At 40.2% G+C, this 16,495-nt stretch overlaps 1 protein-coding gene across 1 annotated transcript in view; it reads right to left on the minus strand.

The window, feature by feature from the left end:
* Positions 1-5,302: 5,302 nt before the first annotated feature.
* ZNF654 (zinc finger protein 654) overlaps positions 5,303-16,495 on the minus strand; it is a 36,571-nt gene continuing 25,378 nt past the window's right edge. The window contains exons 7-9 of the mRNA XM_080377026.1: positions 13,463-13,604; positions 9,465-11,781; positions 5,303-9,063 (exon numbers count right to left, since the gene is read on the minus strand). Of these exons, the coding sequence (XP_080233152.1) occupies positions 9,056-9,063; positions 9,465-11,781; positions 13,463-13,604 (2,467 nt within the window). The 3' untranslated portion in view covers positions 5,303-9,055. The remainder of the gene's footprint in view (positions 9,064-9,464; positions 11,782-13,462; positions 13,605-16,495) is intronic.

Raw genomic sequence — 16,495 nt, forward strand, 5'->3', positions numbered from 1 at the left:
AAGCGTTCCCCTGGCAGCGAGGGGAAACTCGCTCCCGGGCGTGAGGGGAAGCCTCGCTCCAGCCCTGAAGGAGGGCTCCCCCGACCGTGATGGAGCTCACCCCCGGCCCCGAGGGAAGCCTCCCCTCAGGTTGGGTGCCATGGCCCCGGGGTGCAGCCAGACAGGGAAAACCCGACAGCTACAGCCCAGCCCACCTCCGGGTGGGGGAAAGTGAGCTTAAATGTGTACATGATGTATACGAAGAATGTGTAGTTACCATCCTTCCCTCCCATCAGGCTGGGAAGCTGTCGGGCAGATACGACCCCGCAGCCCTCGGGCCAGCAAAGCGTTGGCCCTGCCTGCCCCCGGGCGCTGGGTGCTGCCCCTCGCCCCCGGCAAGCCCGGCGGCGGATGCAGAGAACAGACAGCAAACCTCCCACAAGTGTTTAACCATGGTTTTCAATCACCAGCAGTCTCATCCCAACCTGCCCAGAGAGGGAGGCCTTACACAAAGCAGGCTCCCAGCAGGATGGGGCTGTGCACCGTGGCCACCATCGGATCCTTAGGAACGGCTCTGCTCCTCCTAAGGTCCAGGCACATGCTCTTGGTGGAAAAAGCCTTTGGAGGTCTACTGAGAGGCCTCAAGCTGTGCTAACAGCTACAACTGTCACTTCAACTGGACTGACTGAGGCACAGCCCCTGTGGCGTTGTCTTCCACTCGTGACCGAGGGAGCTGTTGGACATCTTGGGAACTAACAAGCAAGTTATGTGTGTCCACAAGAATGGGAAATCTGACAGCACAGCACCCACCCATGGAAATGAAGCTCTACAAGCCACAGCTCTTTTCCACTACATTCAAGGCTTGAACCTTGGTGTCGCTCCTCAGCTTGGCAGTATGTGTTGTGTCAGGGGCAGAATAACCAGTGACGGTCACTTTACAGATCATGGAGAAAAAAGAAAGAGGAGGAAAGATGACTAAAAAAAGGGGGAAAAAAGAAGATAGCAGAAGCAATCACAGACCTCACTGCGGCAGAAAGAGTCAGCACTCTCAGCAAACCCATGCTTCAATACCGGTAAAATGAGGCCATCTTTTGGTGCTAAAGCTGCCTGTGGTTTCGAAAACCAGAAGACCTAGATTTTTTAAGGACACACAGACTGTCACCTGAAGACAGCAGTTAAAATTACTGGTGATGCTTTTGCAGCAACAATTGAACACTTCGTTATGTTAGGGTCTGTTCAGATCTGAAGTGACAAATGCCTACCCTCAACAACTTGCAAACGTAAGATAGAACACCTACATGAACAAGAGCACACACTCCTACCCACCCCCCATACTACGCGTACCTTTTAGATGACTTTTCTCTTTGGGATCTAAAAAAAATGTCCGTGCAGATCTCCCAGGTTCATCAGAAGGAAAACCCAGCACACATTCAGCTAAAGTAACAGCTACTCTCTTGAGCTACAGCAATGAGTTCAAAATAAACCAGAAACAGCTGAACCAGTTTTGTCCATGAATTTTCAGTCCAACTTTCAGATAAAAATTAATTCCTAAAGCATCTGGAAAGATTCAACACAATAACGCTTACTGTCTGCACTGCCAAATTTTCCCTCATACATACACTGATTTAATATTTTTTATGCAGTTAAAGCAACATGTAACAGCTTCTACTGACAAGATCAGCCTCCTGCATAATACACGTGGCCTTGCCACAGAGCTATTACACGCTCTGTAAAACCAGTTACTTGCACGCTCTTCTCGTAGAAGGCCTCCCATCACAAAACGAGGGCAGCATTCTGCGTATCCGTATTTAGAGTTTACAAAGCAAAACTGGCTCATCAAAAATGGGACTACCTACATACTACCAGTTTTGCTGCTGAAATTTTAAAATTCTTAAAAAGTTAATCCTGCAAGCTTACAATTAGAAAATGCATCTGAGAAACATAAATGACCTTTCCTTCATTTTACCTGTGTTTCAATAAACCTATTTAGATTTTTAGCCTTCAGGGAAATAATATCTAACTGTATATTCTAAAATTTGGGGGGAATAAGTCAAGATATCGTTTAAAAAAAAAGATTATTTTGAGATGTTTGTTTCCAATGAATATTGGGTGGGACACAGGGGGATGGGGGGGCACAGGGGCAGGTTGCCTTAGAATGGTTACGCTCCCATTAATCCTGAGAGAAGAAAAGTGCATTGTCATCACAGAGATTGGAGACACTCTCTAATACTCAGAACTGGTGTCCTCCCAGCCCACTCTTCTCTTTTTTCAACCAAGGCCAGCCCTTTGCAGTAGCATTATACATATACCTTGTCAGTGCTTCCCCTTTGGAAGTGGGGGTGGGAAGGGGAAAAACATCTCAGAAGTAGGTTTTATTTTATTTCTTTCTTTCCCGTAACTCACAATTCCCTATAGAGTTTTTATTCAAGCTTTTTCAGTTGACTTTGATCATTGACCAGGAATGTAAACTGGCATTCCTAAAGGAATAAAGAAAAACATTAATAGCCTATATAAACAAATTCCTAAACAGGAAAATTATTAGCCTATAAAAAGAAAAGGTAAATAGAACTCTTGTAACATGAAACTGCTGTTGTAATTCAAGGAGTCACTACAAGTGATCCTCCCTCTCCCCATTCCGTTCAGAATTTTAATTTATTGCAAATTATATCCCTAAAATGTCAACCATCCTCTTATTTCTATGAGCACAGTGCAGAAGTCAGGCACCGAGACAGAAAGTACTGGATTTAATGATACTGATACATAGGGATATAGCTTCAGGCAGTGCTAGATACTGCTCCAGGTCACATCAGCACTGCTCTGACACCAAGACAACAGCACTAATGTATCTGAGGCTATTTGGGTTGGCAGGAATTGAACTGAAACGCAGTTACAGGCTTTTTTGTTCCCCTCCTCCCTCCCTCCCCTTCCTTTGAAAGCTAATAAAAATAAATGATAAATTACTGACTACAACACAACCAACCAAACTACACCTAGAAGTAGCTGTTTTCTAGGTGGCCACTATCGCAAACTGTAACAACTGAAGTGTATTTACACACATACTTAAATGACACTGGCCGTTGCGTTAACTCATTTTACCACTGCCATCCTACACTAAATTTTCCAGCGAGTTCGCTAATAATGATGTTGCTTGTGCCGATAGACAAAGATGACACGTATGGCCTGAAGGAATGTTATAGAAATGGAGAACAGGAGCTAGTCACCGTATGAAAGTTTAACCGTATCTCCCAATCAATTATACTTCATAACCTTGAATTAATATTTTATACCTCCTACCTGTCATTGTTGACATCGTTAATTTTCTTACACAGTTCTAAAAATCAGGAAAAAAACCCAAAAAGCTTCCCAATCAGACCTTTTCGACTTCAAACATACAAAATCCAAGTACGTGCAAGTTTATCTGTATACTCAATGACCTCAATGTTGGCATTTGTTTTAAACTCACGCAGGCTATTTTAAGCACCCTTGGCTGTTGGGTGCTTCGTTCATCCTGGCACCTCAGCCTCACCTCAGGCTCGCAGCTCGGGATTCAGACCTCGCAATCCAGCTGTGTAACACCGGACACCAGCCAGCTGTGCAGCGGGCCACGGGGGAGAGAGCTTCAAACACTGCACTGGGCTACCACCTCTGGGTACAGTTCTGCTGCCTGAAATGTTAGCATATCAAAGGAATTCAAACAATATCCAGGGCATAAAAGTTTACATTCGGTATGTTAGTGTATTTTGCATTGAATTTATCAAATGGCTTACATATACGTTCCCATTTTGATACATATTGTGCCTGCCATGTGCGTATGCCATAGTACCAGAGACTTGAGACTTAGACCCAAACTTAGTAACTTTCTTAGGTGAGGAGCTTGTCAAAATTATACAAAATAGAAAATAAGTGTAAGTTTGAAGTTACACCCCCCCAAAAAAAAAAAAATCACCATTCAAAATTTTGCAAACAGTCAAAATCTGCAAAGAACATTAAGAATTTACAAGACTGTGAATAATAAATCTAAGTAATCCAGCATTTTCAGATGACTGTGTTGTTTGAAGCAAAAAAGCAGTTACGCTGCCTTTATCTCTGGACTACAGCATTCAATCAAGCGGACCAAGCGAAGCAATGGAATCCAAGTGTATCACACCAGAGATTACCATCTCCATAAGCAGCGTTACCGGAAACAAACATCAGCTCATAAAGTGCAGCAACTTGGGCTCAGCTCCACGTATTAGTACCAACCAACCTTCCCAAGAGGTTTTAGGACAGCATTTGGTACTTGTAATGTGCAGCTGCTGAAGAAATCCAATTGTACGCTGAAGACAAACAGCTAGAAGCAGAGGTCATCTTAAAAACTGCTGCACCCGGATTTGTTTGTGGCCCCAAGCCGGGCTTTCAAGCCCCACGCAGGAGGTTCAGAGGGGTTAACCTCCCCTGAGGCTTGAAGCCAATTGCCCCCCAGGGGTAAACAAGCCATTAAAATGAACACGGGTGGGTCTGCTGACTGCGTTACCACCCCATGCAGCTTTTCCTTGCGAGCTTTATTCCTCCCATCCCTGCCACCTCCATCCCTGCCCTGCCAGCTTTAGGCCACTCTCTGTGATCACTGAGCAGATCCCCATTCCTTCGTGTTCTGATCGATTCCGTTACCAGCAATTGTATCAACCGAACTATACATGATGCCTGTAAATTACTTGGGTATACCCACTAACTAGGGAGTCTGGTTCTCGGTGCACGTGGTGGACTATTTCAATAAATGATCTTACGACTGCCAGCATTTTGAGGATGGTTAGAGCTGGTCAGACCCGCGGAGTGGATTGCCTGGTGTCTAAGGTTCAAATGCTGGTGGAAGCTGTTTCTGCAGTAGGTGTGTTCTTCACGTGTCCCTGACTGATGACCAAAAAATGCTGTTCCTCTCCCTCACACACAGACATGCCCCTCTCTTCAGCAGTATTCTGGTAAGTTCTTTACGGCTAGATGACTACGACTTTTTGAAGGCTTATGTAACTAAGAGGTCCCAAATTTACCAGAGCAGGTAGATAATTAGCTAGAAAGAAAAAAAAAAAAAAAAGGGGGTGGTGGTGGCACGCAGTGGGAGACAGAGAGGAGTTTTGTTTTAATTTCCTTGGTGATCCTGGGTATTCTTGGATTGACCTCACTAGATTTAGTCTATTCAAATACAAACACCCACACACACACCTGAAACATTAAGACCTGGCAGCTTTACACAGGTACTGTGCAACAATTATGTACCAAATGTAACACAGTAACTACAAACATCGCAGCAGTATTTTCAGAGTGAGCCCCCAAAAGACAAGATCAATTTCTAACAACAACAAAGACAATGTTTTATTGAACAAATCTATGTACAGTACAAAAAAGTTTTTAAAATGAAACACTACTGTTGATTTATTGCAGTTTGATGGCTCAGTTTTAATTTGTACTCTTATAGAAAATGCAAAGTAAAATAATTTAACATTCAACAAGGAAGCACAAATTTCCTTTCTTGCTGAACCTGTAACAGCTTTTACAAATTAAAGTCCCAAAATGCATACACTGCATTTAATCAGAAAGGTGTTATACAGTACCAAATAAATTAAGAAAATAGTAACACTACCACCCCCTTTGAGTCTTTTGTCCATAGCACTGGTGTTAAACAATAAAAGAAATGAGTACAGCTGAACCTTCAATGTGATATTAAAATCACAAAGTTTAATGTTATAAATTATCCAAACTATACAATTTATATAGTTTTAATGAATATGGCTAAATAACCAAAGTACCAGTGACCTTTCCCCACAGATATGACCACTTTCAGCATTTTTTTTTTATTTTTTTGTGAAAGGTGCCTACCAAGCGGCAACTCTTTGAAAATTAGAACATACATGAGCTTTACAGTGAGCTGTGATCGGGTTAGAGTAGACAGTCTTACAAGGAAAGTCTAAATCCAAGTTCTAGGCACCTGGAGGAATGTTATTAGAATACAATTATCAGCAATGAAATGCACAAACTTTGATCCAACAAAGCCCCTCAGCTCATGTATAACTTCAGGCAGCTTTAAGGTATTTGCATGCTTACATTACACATGTACTTCAGTATTTATTGAATCAAAGTGATACAGCTTGAGTATTTCCAATTATGTCATTCAATGCTTAACGTCTGGGGAAAAAAAACCAAACTCAACAACTTTCAAGTCTAGATTGGGAACCTTTTTTAGCCCGAGAAGTTGCAGACTTAGTGCAGGGTAATACTCAACACACTAATTAAGTCTTTAAAAAGCATGTAGAATTATCCCCTACACATTACAAGTTACCTTTTTGCTCCTAATTAAAGTTCCTTAATATTGCAACTATCTGACAATACCAACAGGTATCAGAAAGTAGTTTAAAGAAAATGCAATTTCTTTTGAAGTAAAAACCCATTACTTAAACCAGAAATTGTTACCACCCACGTGTAAGTCAATTCAGCATATTTCTGACAGGTGTTAGGTGATGTTAACGTTCACCTACATAAGAACTTGGCTTTCCAGTTCTCCAAAGCGTATATGCTCAACACATGGTATAAACAAATGGTGGTGTCCAAAAAAACGCATCTTTGAACAAAAATGAGTTTAATGCAGGTACAAAAAATTATGGTCACAGTTTATGCATGTCCACAGATGTACTTATATCTGCACACTTAAACCAAAGAAAACGCAAGATTCAATCATGTTTTTAAAGCATCTTCAAACACATGGAGCTCCAGGAAAAGGCAAAAAAGCACCAAAGAGTAAAAGTACATTGAAAAGACTTTACACAAACATTTTTGTCATATCTATTGACTGAGCTTTCAAATTTTTAAAACTAATACTTTAACTTTTGTTTTCCAAATATATTTAAGCAAATTTAACTAGATTAACAATGTTAAGCAAAGAAAGGGGAGCCTGGGAACATTCAAGATGGTAACTGGGTCCTTAAAAATTAATTGGTAACTTGAAAGCAAAAAATGTGAAAGTGCATTTGGCTGGTAAGGTCCCCATTCATTTCACGTTTAAAAACTTCTAATGTATTTATACATGTAAATATATATATAGCGTGTATATATGTATATATAATGAACGATGCATTTAAATCAGTTTTGCAACTGCAAAAAAAATTCTTTGGTGCCTCAAATGTCATATGAACCTCTCAAAGCGGGCTGGTCATCAGTATTAATGTAATGCACACATACCTGTGATCATAATTTTATAACCTTTCACGTTAATCCAACTCAAAGTTAAGGCAAAGATTTTCTAGAATTCCAAAGACTATGGTTTGGAATTTGTGTTCTTTTTACCTCCCAGGAGGGAAAAAGGAAGCAGAATTAATGCAAATATCTGTTTAATTTCACAGAGGATTATTAGCAGAGGCATTACTGAACTATTAAGTTTGAGTTCCAGGACTACTTAACAGCCTATTTTACAATTAAACCCTTAGGTTTGCAAGTGTGAGCCATTGCTACAATGAAGAGATCTTTTAGGTACCTCTTGATTTTTTTACTCATTAATTTTTATATATCTGTTGATTTAAGCAAGCTGATCATCTTATGCCATACACACATGGTGATGAAATATTCAGGAAGCAAACTAGCTGAGCAGGAACAGTTGGTCTTCGCTGCCCTACATTTCTGGGACAACTCCATCTGTACACACCAGTTTTCAGCACTATACCTTCCGTGCCTACAACCGCATTAAATTTTTCAGCTACTCACACAGAACAGGATCCCAAATCAAACATTTTTAGGTGGCAAGACAGTAATTCTGATTGTTTCTATAAACAGTGAATTTTGGATAAAGTGCTTAACATTCAAGTCTAACTCACTCACTAACTTCTGGGAAAGGCTCTCCAAGGGGTGCTACTAGATGGGGTTGTAATGTGTCTTAAGGTTGAGTCGATACATACTTTCTCCCTTCCTGTAGACAGTAAATAAGTAGTTACGGTACTGAGCCGTGACCTACCACCACTATGCAATATCACCTATGTGAAACAGGCTCTTCCGGATCTTTTCGTCCAACTTGACATGTGCTCTGCTTTTGTCTGCCCTTTTTTTAAAAAAAAAAACAAAACAGGAAGCCATCTCAAGTTCTTTTCAGTCATACCAACAGCTGAAGGACCTCTGTATTAGCATAAAATTAGTTTAACTCTGCCCTGTAGTGCAAGTTTAATGCCTTTCACATTCTGTATTTATTTCAACCTGGTTTTGTTAATATCCACACAATCCGTGCATGTACTGCTTGTATTAGTCTTCCTGCACTTACAACAGATGTTTTACAGGACGCACTTAACATACACCTTTACCATAGTCTTGCAAAGGCCTTCTCTTGTGTGCATCTGATATCCACTGTGTGTAACTTTCACACTTCATATCACATCAACTCACTTTTCCTTGCATGCTCTGTACTTCAGGTTTTTGGCTATTTGAGCATTTCATCCATCTTGGATTTCTTTCTACATTCCACTTTTTGGATGCTGAGCGTAGGTGTATTAAATGAGCTCCATACTTTTGAGCAGATAATGGAATCACATACTCAAACTCTGAAAGAAGATTGCATGGTTCCTCTATGCATTTCTTACCTGTACTATCATAACGTTAACACCTCCTTGAATGATTCCTTCCCAGGTGTGTGAATGGATACCCTTTAACCACACATTTTCCAACTAAAGCAGCTTTCAGAATTGGTTGTTTTTATTTCCATAAGGCAGTTAACACCTCTGCTTTCTCTGCCTGCTCGACTGTATGCCTTATTTTCCTCAAACCTTCACGCTAGAAAGACTGTGCCGCTAAGCTTCAATCACACATTTGGAATGGATGTGGCTTTTCGGATAACTGGTACTTTGGGGATTTTGTAGCAACCTTTCTGGACTCAAGACCTGCAGAGCTCTTATACCTCTGTGAGTTTTGTCTAGAAAATGTGCTTTGTCTCTATCAAGGTCACGTTTTTCTTCAGTAATTTGAAACTGCTTTATGATTAAGGCCAACTGGGGAACGAACTGATGCTTCTTCATGTAGTGTTTTCTTACACCACTCCTCGTTTGATGCATTTTCCCACAACGTTGAATCAGGCACCTGTAAAAGAGAAGGCATTGGGATCAAAATAACGAACATAATCATCCTTTCATCTAGAACACTGCTTATGATTTTCAACGTTTAGTTTCAAACGTGCAAGGAAAGAGAGACTGAAGTACCCCCTCCTGTTTTACGAGAAGCCTTTTCCATTAGTTGCCTACCAGTCCTCACCTCTTTCTTATTCTGCTCACGACCTCTTTCTTATTCTGAACAGCATGACCGATTTGAACTTCCAATTTAGCACAGTACTGTGACTGAAGCGTCTAAGTTCTAGCACACTACAATCGCTTAGAAGTAGTTTCTGTCTTTAGCTATTCCGTCTGGTTGCCTGTTTTCAAAGACCGTTTTCTGGTTGGTATTTACCTCCAAACAAACCAACCCAGAAGGACTGTAAGACTTACTTTCATCATCTGAATCGAATCCAAAGAGCGTCTGACACTTCTTTTGTGCAAGGTGAGCCTCAAGTGCTTCTGAATTACAGTAGATGGTCAAGCAGTTGCCACATCTAAATCTTTCTGTTGATTTGCTACAAAATTTATCTTGTTCAGAATAAGCATCTACTTCATCATCCAAAATTTTTCTACGTTTTGGCATGCTAATGTATCGTTCATCAAGATAACTTGGAGGCAATGGTCTAACGTATGGTTTTGTTAAGATGACACCATATGAAGTATTCTCTGTTGTTTGATTTGGTTTAGAAGGTGGCTGCGAGGCAGCAGCATTATTTTGTGGTATATCATGACAATTCTGTAAAACTGGTAACACTGACCCATTTTCTGTCCTTGTTTCATCTGCCACTCTGTCCAAAGGTATTTCTGATGACTTAGATGACGTCTGATCTAGGTCACTGTGCCCATTGACCAGTTGGTCACTAGCAACATTACAGTTTTCAGAATTTGGCTGTAACACAGGTGTCTTTTGGTCTATTAAACTTAAAACTGTAGCGCTACCCTCAGATGAGCTTTCATTTCCATTGTGAATTGCATTATTGGCTTTTTTCTCAACACTTTGAATATATGTCTTTGGTTCTGTAGAATCTTTCCTTGACTTCCAAGTTGGAATTGGTAAATCTACGGTTTCTTTTTCATTAACAGATTCATCATCATCTTGGTAACTACAAACTTCTGAAGGATCATCTGAAGAATCCTTTTCACTTGCGTCTTCTGAACATTCTGGTGTTTTACTTAAATAATGCTGAGCCTCGTGTTCATACAGCAAAGGGAGCTCCTCAAACAGCTCACAGCACTCTGCAAAATTGCACTGAGCTTTAAAAACACTATGAGTTTTTGTATGTTCCGCAAGCTCAGTTGACAGCTTAAATCTCTGATTACAATTAAAGTGTAAACAAAAGTAAACATTTGGATACACATGTCTCTTCAGGTGGTCTATAAAATGCTGGGAATCAGCAAATTTTCTCTGGCAGAACCGGCATTTTCCTTTATTCCATTTCATTATATGCTGCTGCACCTTCAAATCAGTTGGATGAGATTTTCTTGCATGTTTATTGAGGAATCTTATCTTTTTAAACACTCTAGCACAACCATTAGCAGGGCACTTAAAGCTTCCTTCCTCATCCAGAGCGTCAATGTCTTTTTGAGAGCAAAAAGCTCCGTTCACTTTATGCAGAGTAGGTGACTCTTTATTGGAGCTCTCATCATCTTCAGGCAAACTTTCCGTACTTAAAGCATCAGGAACATTATTAAAACAGCTGTCGCTACTATTTTCAGTAGCGTCATCCTGGTCACTCAGATGGTTTTCCACAGCCTCAAATACCTGTTCTGCATTCTCCTCCTCCACTTGGACCACTTGGTCAGCACCCGGAGCTACTGCAGTCTCTGGTTCGTTATCTTTGGAACCATCAGAATTTCCATTTTCAAGAGACGGAGAAACATCAGAACATTCTGCTTCATTAGGAGCAGGAGCCTGCTGACCAGCCTCAAGAACTGCAGCCAGATGTTGCCTTTCTATCTTTCTGACATGATTCTTTAAGTGCTTAAGCATAAGTCCTTTTTGCCTGAACTTTCTGGTGCAAAGTACACAGGAAAAACTGCCCTTTTTTTGGTGAGCTTGTGCATGTTTCACAATGTGACCAGCAAGAAATTCCTTGTTGCATATCACACAGCGGTGCCTTGGGACATTTTGATCTAACATTTCAGATGCCTCAAGAGCTTCATGGTTCTTTTTGCCATTACCTTTGGACTGGGCTTCAGAGAGGTCTTCAGGGTCAAGCTCCCCGTTGCTGACATCTGTTAAACAGACACGTTCCTCACTCAGAGCCCTATACTCCGTTATCTTCTCTGTATTTGCAGTAGCGTTTTCCAGTGTGCTTTCACTTAAGCCAACAAAGGCTTTATCCCCCAATAATGCTAAACAATTCTGCTTGATCATCAAGAAATTCCAAAACTCGGGATCAAAAAACAAACCTTTTTTCAAAATTGGAAGCAATTCAAAACGTACACGGTTTTGAACAGAGCTAGTGCACTCATTGTATTCTTCATCTGCACATTTATATAAGTGTTCAACAGTGTAGTAAGATTCCAAGGTGCGCTCAAGAAAAAAGATTGAAAGAGCACAAATTCTGAGGATCTCTAGGTCATTTGGCAGAAAATGAGCAATTGCTTTATAAATAAGACTCTTCATGTTGGGATCTTCACGGAGGTCCAACTGTAGAGCACATCCACATATCTCAACACATATCTGAAGACCATCTTCACCAACCTGCAGAGAGGAAACAACAGTGTACATAATTATAGAGTATGCACATTGATATTTTCCTTATGGGCTTACAGAAGTCTAGAGCTTGAATATAACAATTAAAAAAAAATATCTAACCCACAGAAAAACAAAAAAGAACTACTATAAACAATGCCCAAACATCAACATCCCATGCATTTATATTCATCAACTTGCAAAACAAGTCAGGAATTCAGGAAGCATCCTGCTAGTAAACTTCACCTGAAGGCACATTTTAAAATAATGCTCAAACAAGACTATGAAATGCAGATACAAAAATGCTCAAAAACAACATCTCATTTGCACTAAGAGCTACACAGCCGCTGTCAACAAAGCTTCAGATACTTTCACCGTGTGCAGTTCTACAGTTAAAGATTACTAATTATTTGCAGATATAAAACAAGACTCCAGCAAATCATATCCGATCTAGCAGTTATGTTCTGCCTGCCTCTTCATTATCGAGGCTGTCTCGCACTTTAACTGGACAGCTGCTCTTTATTTTGTCCCTGTTCCAACTCATTCAACTTGCACTGCACAAAAATACAAGTTATAAAACACTGCCCTCAATTTTGAACGATGACCACCAGGAAAACCGTAACAACCCATGGCCTGAAGGGCCTGACTTCTCAAAATTGACAAACTATCTTTCCAATGAGCAGAAATCCAATTCCACACTTTAGGCTGGGGGGCGCTGCCATGAAAATGTAATTTGGAGGGATGATCAGAAACATACTGCCCAACAGGCAGCAGATGAAAGACTTTCAGAAAGTTTAGAAAAAATTAATGCCTACCCATATTTAAATGTGCATAAACAAATACATACAGTGCTCCCCATGTAGTGGGTTATTAAAAAATACAATCCTTCAGACATAAATACAAATAAAAGTTATTCATGTCGCAAGTATTTTAGAATACATACTGACATTAAAATCTTGAACAGCCTTTCTTGTTGCATTTAGAATTGTACAGCAGCACCCATGACAAAATAATTTACCATTCATTTAGGGCACAGAATATGAGAGAGCTCTGTTCAGTCAGGTCAATGATAATAACCAACGTTTGTTCGGAAAAAACATGCACTCCTGTGCGCAAAGCATTGCACATGGCGTCTTTTGCAGATATTTGTACAGGACACTGGAAGACTAACATCTGAAGCGTGAAACACAATGTACTTTTCTGAAGCAAGATTACGCCTTCTATCTTAGTCTCACTTTTCCTTTATGTTATGTGAAGCACTTCAGATCTGATGAGAACTGGTGAAAAACTTAACAGGGTGAAAGGTGATACAACGGCACTACACAAGTCCTATTTCCTTAAGGAGCCAGGCTAAAGGAAAGCAATCATCTGATCTTTTACGTTTACTCCATGTATTTCCCCATTTATGTAAAGGATTACATTCCTCAAACTTACTGCAGACAGAAAAACTCAGAATTCAGTAAAAAAAAAAAGCCACCAAATCTTCCGAATACACATCAGATCAAGAGCAATCATAATGTTGAAGCACATTCTGGAACATGACAAAATTTTTACGAAAATACTGTGTCCTTTCCTATGCCCTCTTAACTTTCCACAAAAAGCACTCACTGCATAATATAAACATCACTTTGCTTGACTTTAACTAGTTACAAAAAGAATGGGAGATGGGGTAAAAAGAAACAAAACTTACTTCATCCTTAATGACCTTCATGAAAGGGAAAATTACTCTGACATTTGTAGCAATTCTTAAAAGCTGGTAGCACTGGTCGACAAACACTTGTTTTGATGGGTTAGATTTAAGCTGCAGTTTACTCCAAATGAAGATCAGGTCCCTATAAGTACAGAACAAAATATTTCAATTAGATAAAGTTTAAGAACTCTATCACCAAGCATGATGCATTACTAAGAACAACTATTTGCATATCCTGTAACTAAAATCATATTTGAGGGCGTACTATCAATCTAATTAACACCACAGCTGTACACAATGTGCACAATGGAAAGTGCAACTTAATTACTTCATTAAAGAATTCAGGGTATCTCCTATCACTGAGGCAATTAAATATTCAACAAAATATTAATGTATTCAGCTTAGTATCAGGGAACTGCATAAAATCAGATGCTACAGCATCAAGCCCTTAACGCTACAGGCACTAAGCGTCAGGCTGAACAGCGAGCTCTGTGTGCTCTTGGGATTAAGTTACTTTCACCGCAAGGATGAGGAGTCCTTCAGGAAAAGAAGTGTTAGAATGTGGAAAATGGGAGCGCTGTAGAAAGCTAGCTTCTGCTGCGGTCCACTGACGGGAAATACTGATGTTGTCCAGTTACACATATTACAACACAATTTCTCTTTACTGCCGTCATCACTGGTCTTTCTAGCTAATGGCAGTTACATGAAACTATCAGGCTCTACAGCTATTCATACAGCCCTGTGATCTTCAGTCAAACAATATTTTTGCCTGCAACACAGAAACATAAGAATAGGTTGCTAGACATCTGCGGCAGAGCTCCCACACAGGTCATGTGTTTGGTATATAAAATCTAGCTAACTGAGATTTACAGACTGTTCTATGCACTTTAAGAGACTCAGAAAGGCAAGTGGACTTAGAAAATTTGCCCAGCACTAAGATTTTTAACACAAGAGTAGATACAGTTAGGATTAGGCAGAAATCCCACCGCAACGTTACAATGCAAACAGGGGACCAATCCACTTCCATTTTCTGAAGGAAGACACTGCTTTATTCCACCAGCCTCCTCCCTCAGAAAACACAAACCCACTTACTGACAAAATATTTGGCTGTTCATCCAGAGTCTCTAGTCTGTGCCAGATACAAGTCAGACAAACCTTTTGAGATTAGGCTTGTCTAGTAAGGTCAGTGCCTGCACGAAGGAAAGTGACAAAACACAGACTTCCCTTTTAAATTTAGGACAGCTCTACAATTCTGCTTGACATTTTGAGAGCTAGACAAGAAAGCTGGACTGTTTTCTTTCATTCAGAACCCCAAAAAACTGAAGTCAAAAGAACGACCTAGCCTACATGGGGAAAAACTCTAAAAAGGGAGTCCTATAAGCAGCTCTACCCACAAAAAAAAAAAAAAAAAAAAAAGTGTCTTACAGGTTTTCTAAAGATACAAGCTGTTCATCTCTGCCTTGACCAGGCTGGAAACCTGTGTTACTGAAGCCTTTGCAAGCTTCTTGTACAAGTTTGAAACTAGCGTCTTCGTGCACCAAACCATTCATAAAAATTCAGTGTAAGTCTCAACCTGAAGTACAAAAAAACCTAAACACTTTTGCTGTTAAATGTTACCAGAATTAAATAATACAGCTTCTGCTTGGCTTTGCCTCATAGCATTTCAGAACAAGCCATTTCAACGCTAATCCCAAAGAATCTGAGAAAACTTGAATTATTCTTCTGAGAGATCAGTGGTTAAAGTGGCTTGCCGTGTGTTCAGACAGGTGTGACGGCTGGCACAAGGAAAGAGCTGAAAAAGGAATGCAGAAAACTGAAAACAGGAAGAACAGCTCCATGGGTGAAGAGCAAGTTGTTAAATCAGTTCAACCACCACTTGACTAGACCCTGATGTGAAATAGTATTTTAGTCATATTCCTCCATGCAGACACGGAGGTTTCTCCTTCTCATTTTGATAATCATTAAGGATTAAAGCATTCTTGAAGAGCTTATTGGACACTACTTGAACCACTTAAACGCTCTGGATACTAACTTTAAAGCTGAAGTCAGCAGCACTTGGGGTATTCCTGTGCCACTGACCACAATGCAGATGAAAAATCTGAGATAATACAGGCAGGGGTAGTTTTACATTTGCTTGATTATTCTGGCATAGTAGTATAGTACTTAGTGACATTTACTTCTTGGGTAGTCTAACAGTTCACACTGAGGCCTGTGTCAAAACTCTTGTGGACATGGGCTAGGGCAATTTAAATTATTCCTGTGAGATCACAGAGCTCTGGTACCTCCTCTTTACCAGAGGCAACCAGGTATTCCAGCCTGTTAATGCTCTGCAAAGTACCGAAACCGTTGCGTGCCTCCAGGAGAAAAAACAAAGTGGTGAAGCCACTACCTTAGCTAGACCTAAACCTTTGCTATTGTTTGATAAGTAGAAAGTCTGTCTTTCCCTGGGTATAAATACCACACTTTACCAGTGTTATCCAATTCACAAAAATTATCTAAAGGTGAAAGACTGATGGAACATGTGGGAAAAACTTGGACTTCCTGAACATACTGCACAGAAACCACCTGAAAACAGCCAAAAGAGCATTTAAAAATTGCCTGACAGAGAGGGCAAGCCATTCTGCCACGCCTGTTCCACAAAAATCTTGGCCGTCTTCCTGAAGAGACATCACTTTTTGATACTAGAAAGTAATTAATCACATCATTATGGACTGATCTCTTACAAATACCTTGCCACAAATATTTCTAGTAAGATGAAGCACAGCTTGCTTTGTGATTAATTTGTCAGTGGGCTTTCACTTCAGAAGAATAACTCAGATTATCTGAATCCAGAATTTATTCTTAACATCAATGAAAGCAGTAAGAGTTTTGTGACAGAGCTGCTTAAAGTTCAGCTTCCTCTGAGATAATGAAAGCTAATGGCTTCAACTTCAAGATTTCATATAGGTCGCTCCACATGAAGCAGTAGCAAGTATCTGCTATTTACAGCTTTCTAATCTACTTTGACATCTTATCTTTGCTAGTAGTCCTTGC

This window comes from Falco punctatus (genome assembly GCF_963210335.1).
Source record: "Falco punctatus genome assembly, chromosome: 2".
Taxonomy (NCBI): Eukaryota; Metazoa; Chordata; class Aves; order Falconiformes; family Falconidae; genus Falco; species Falco punctatus.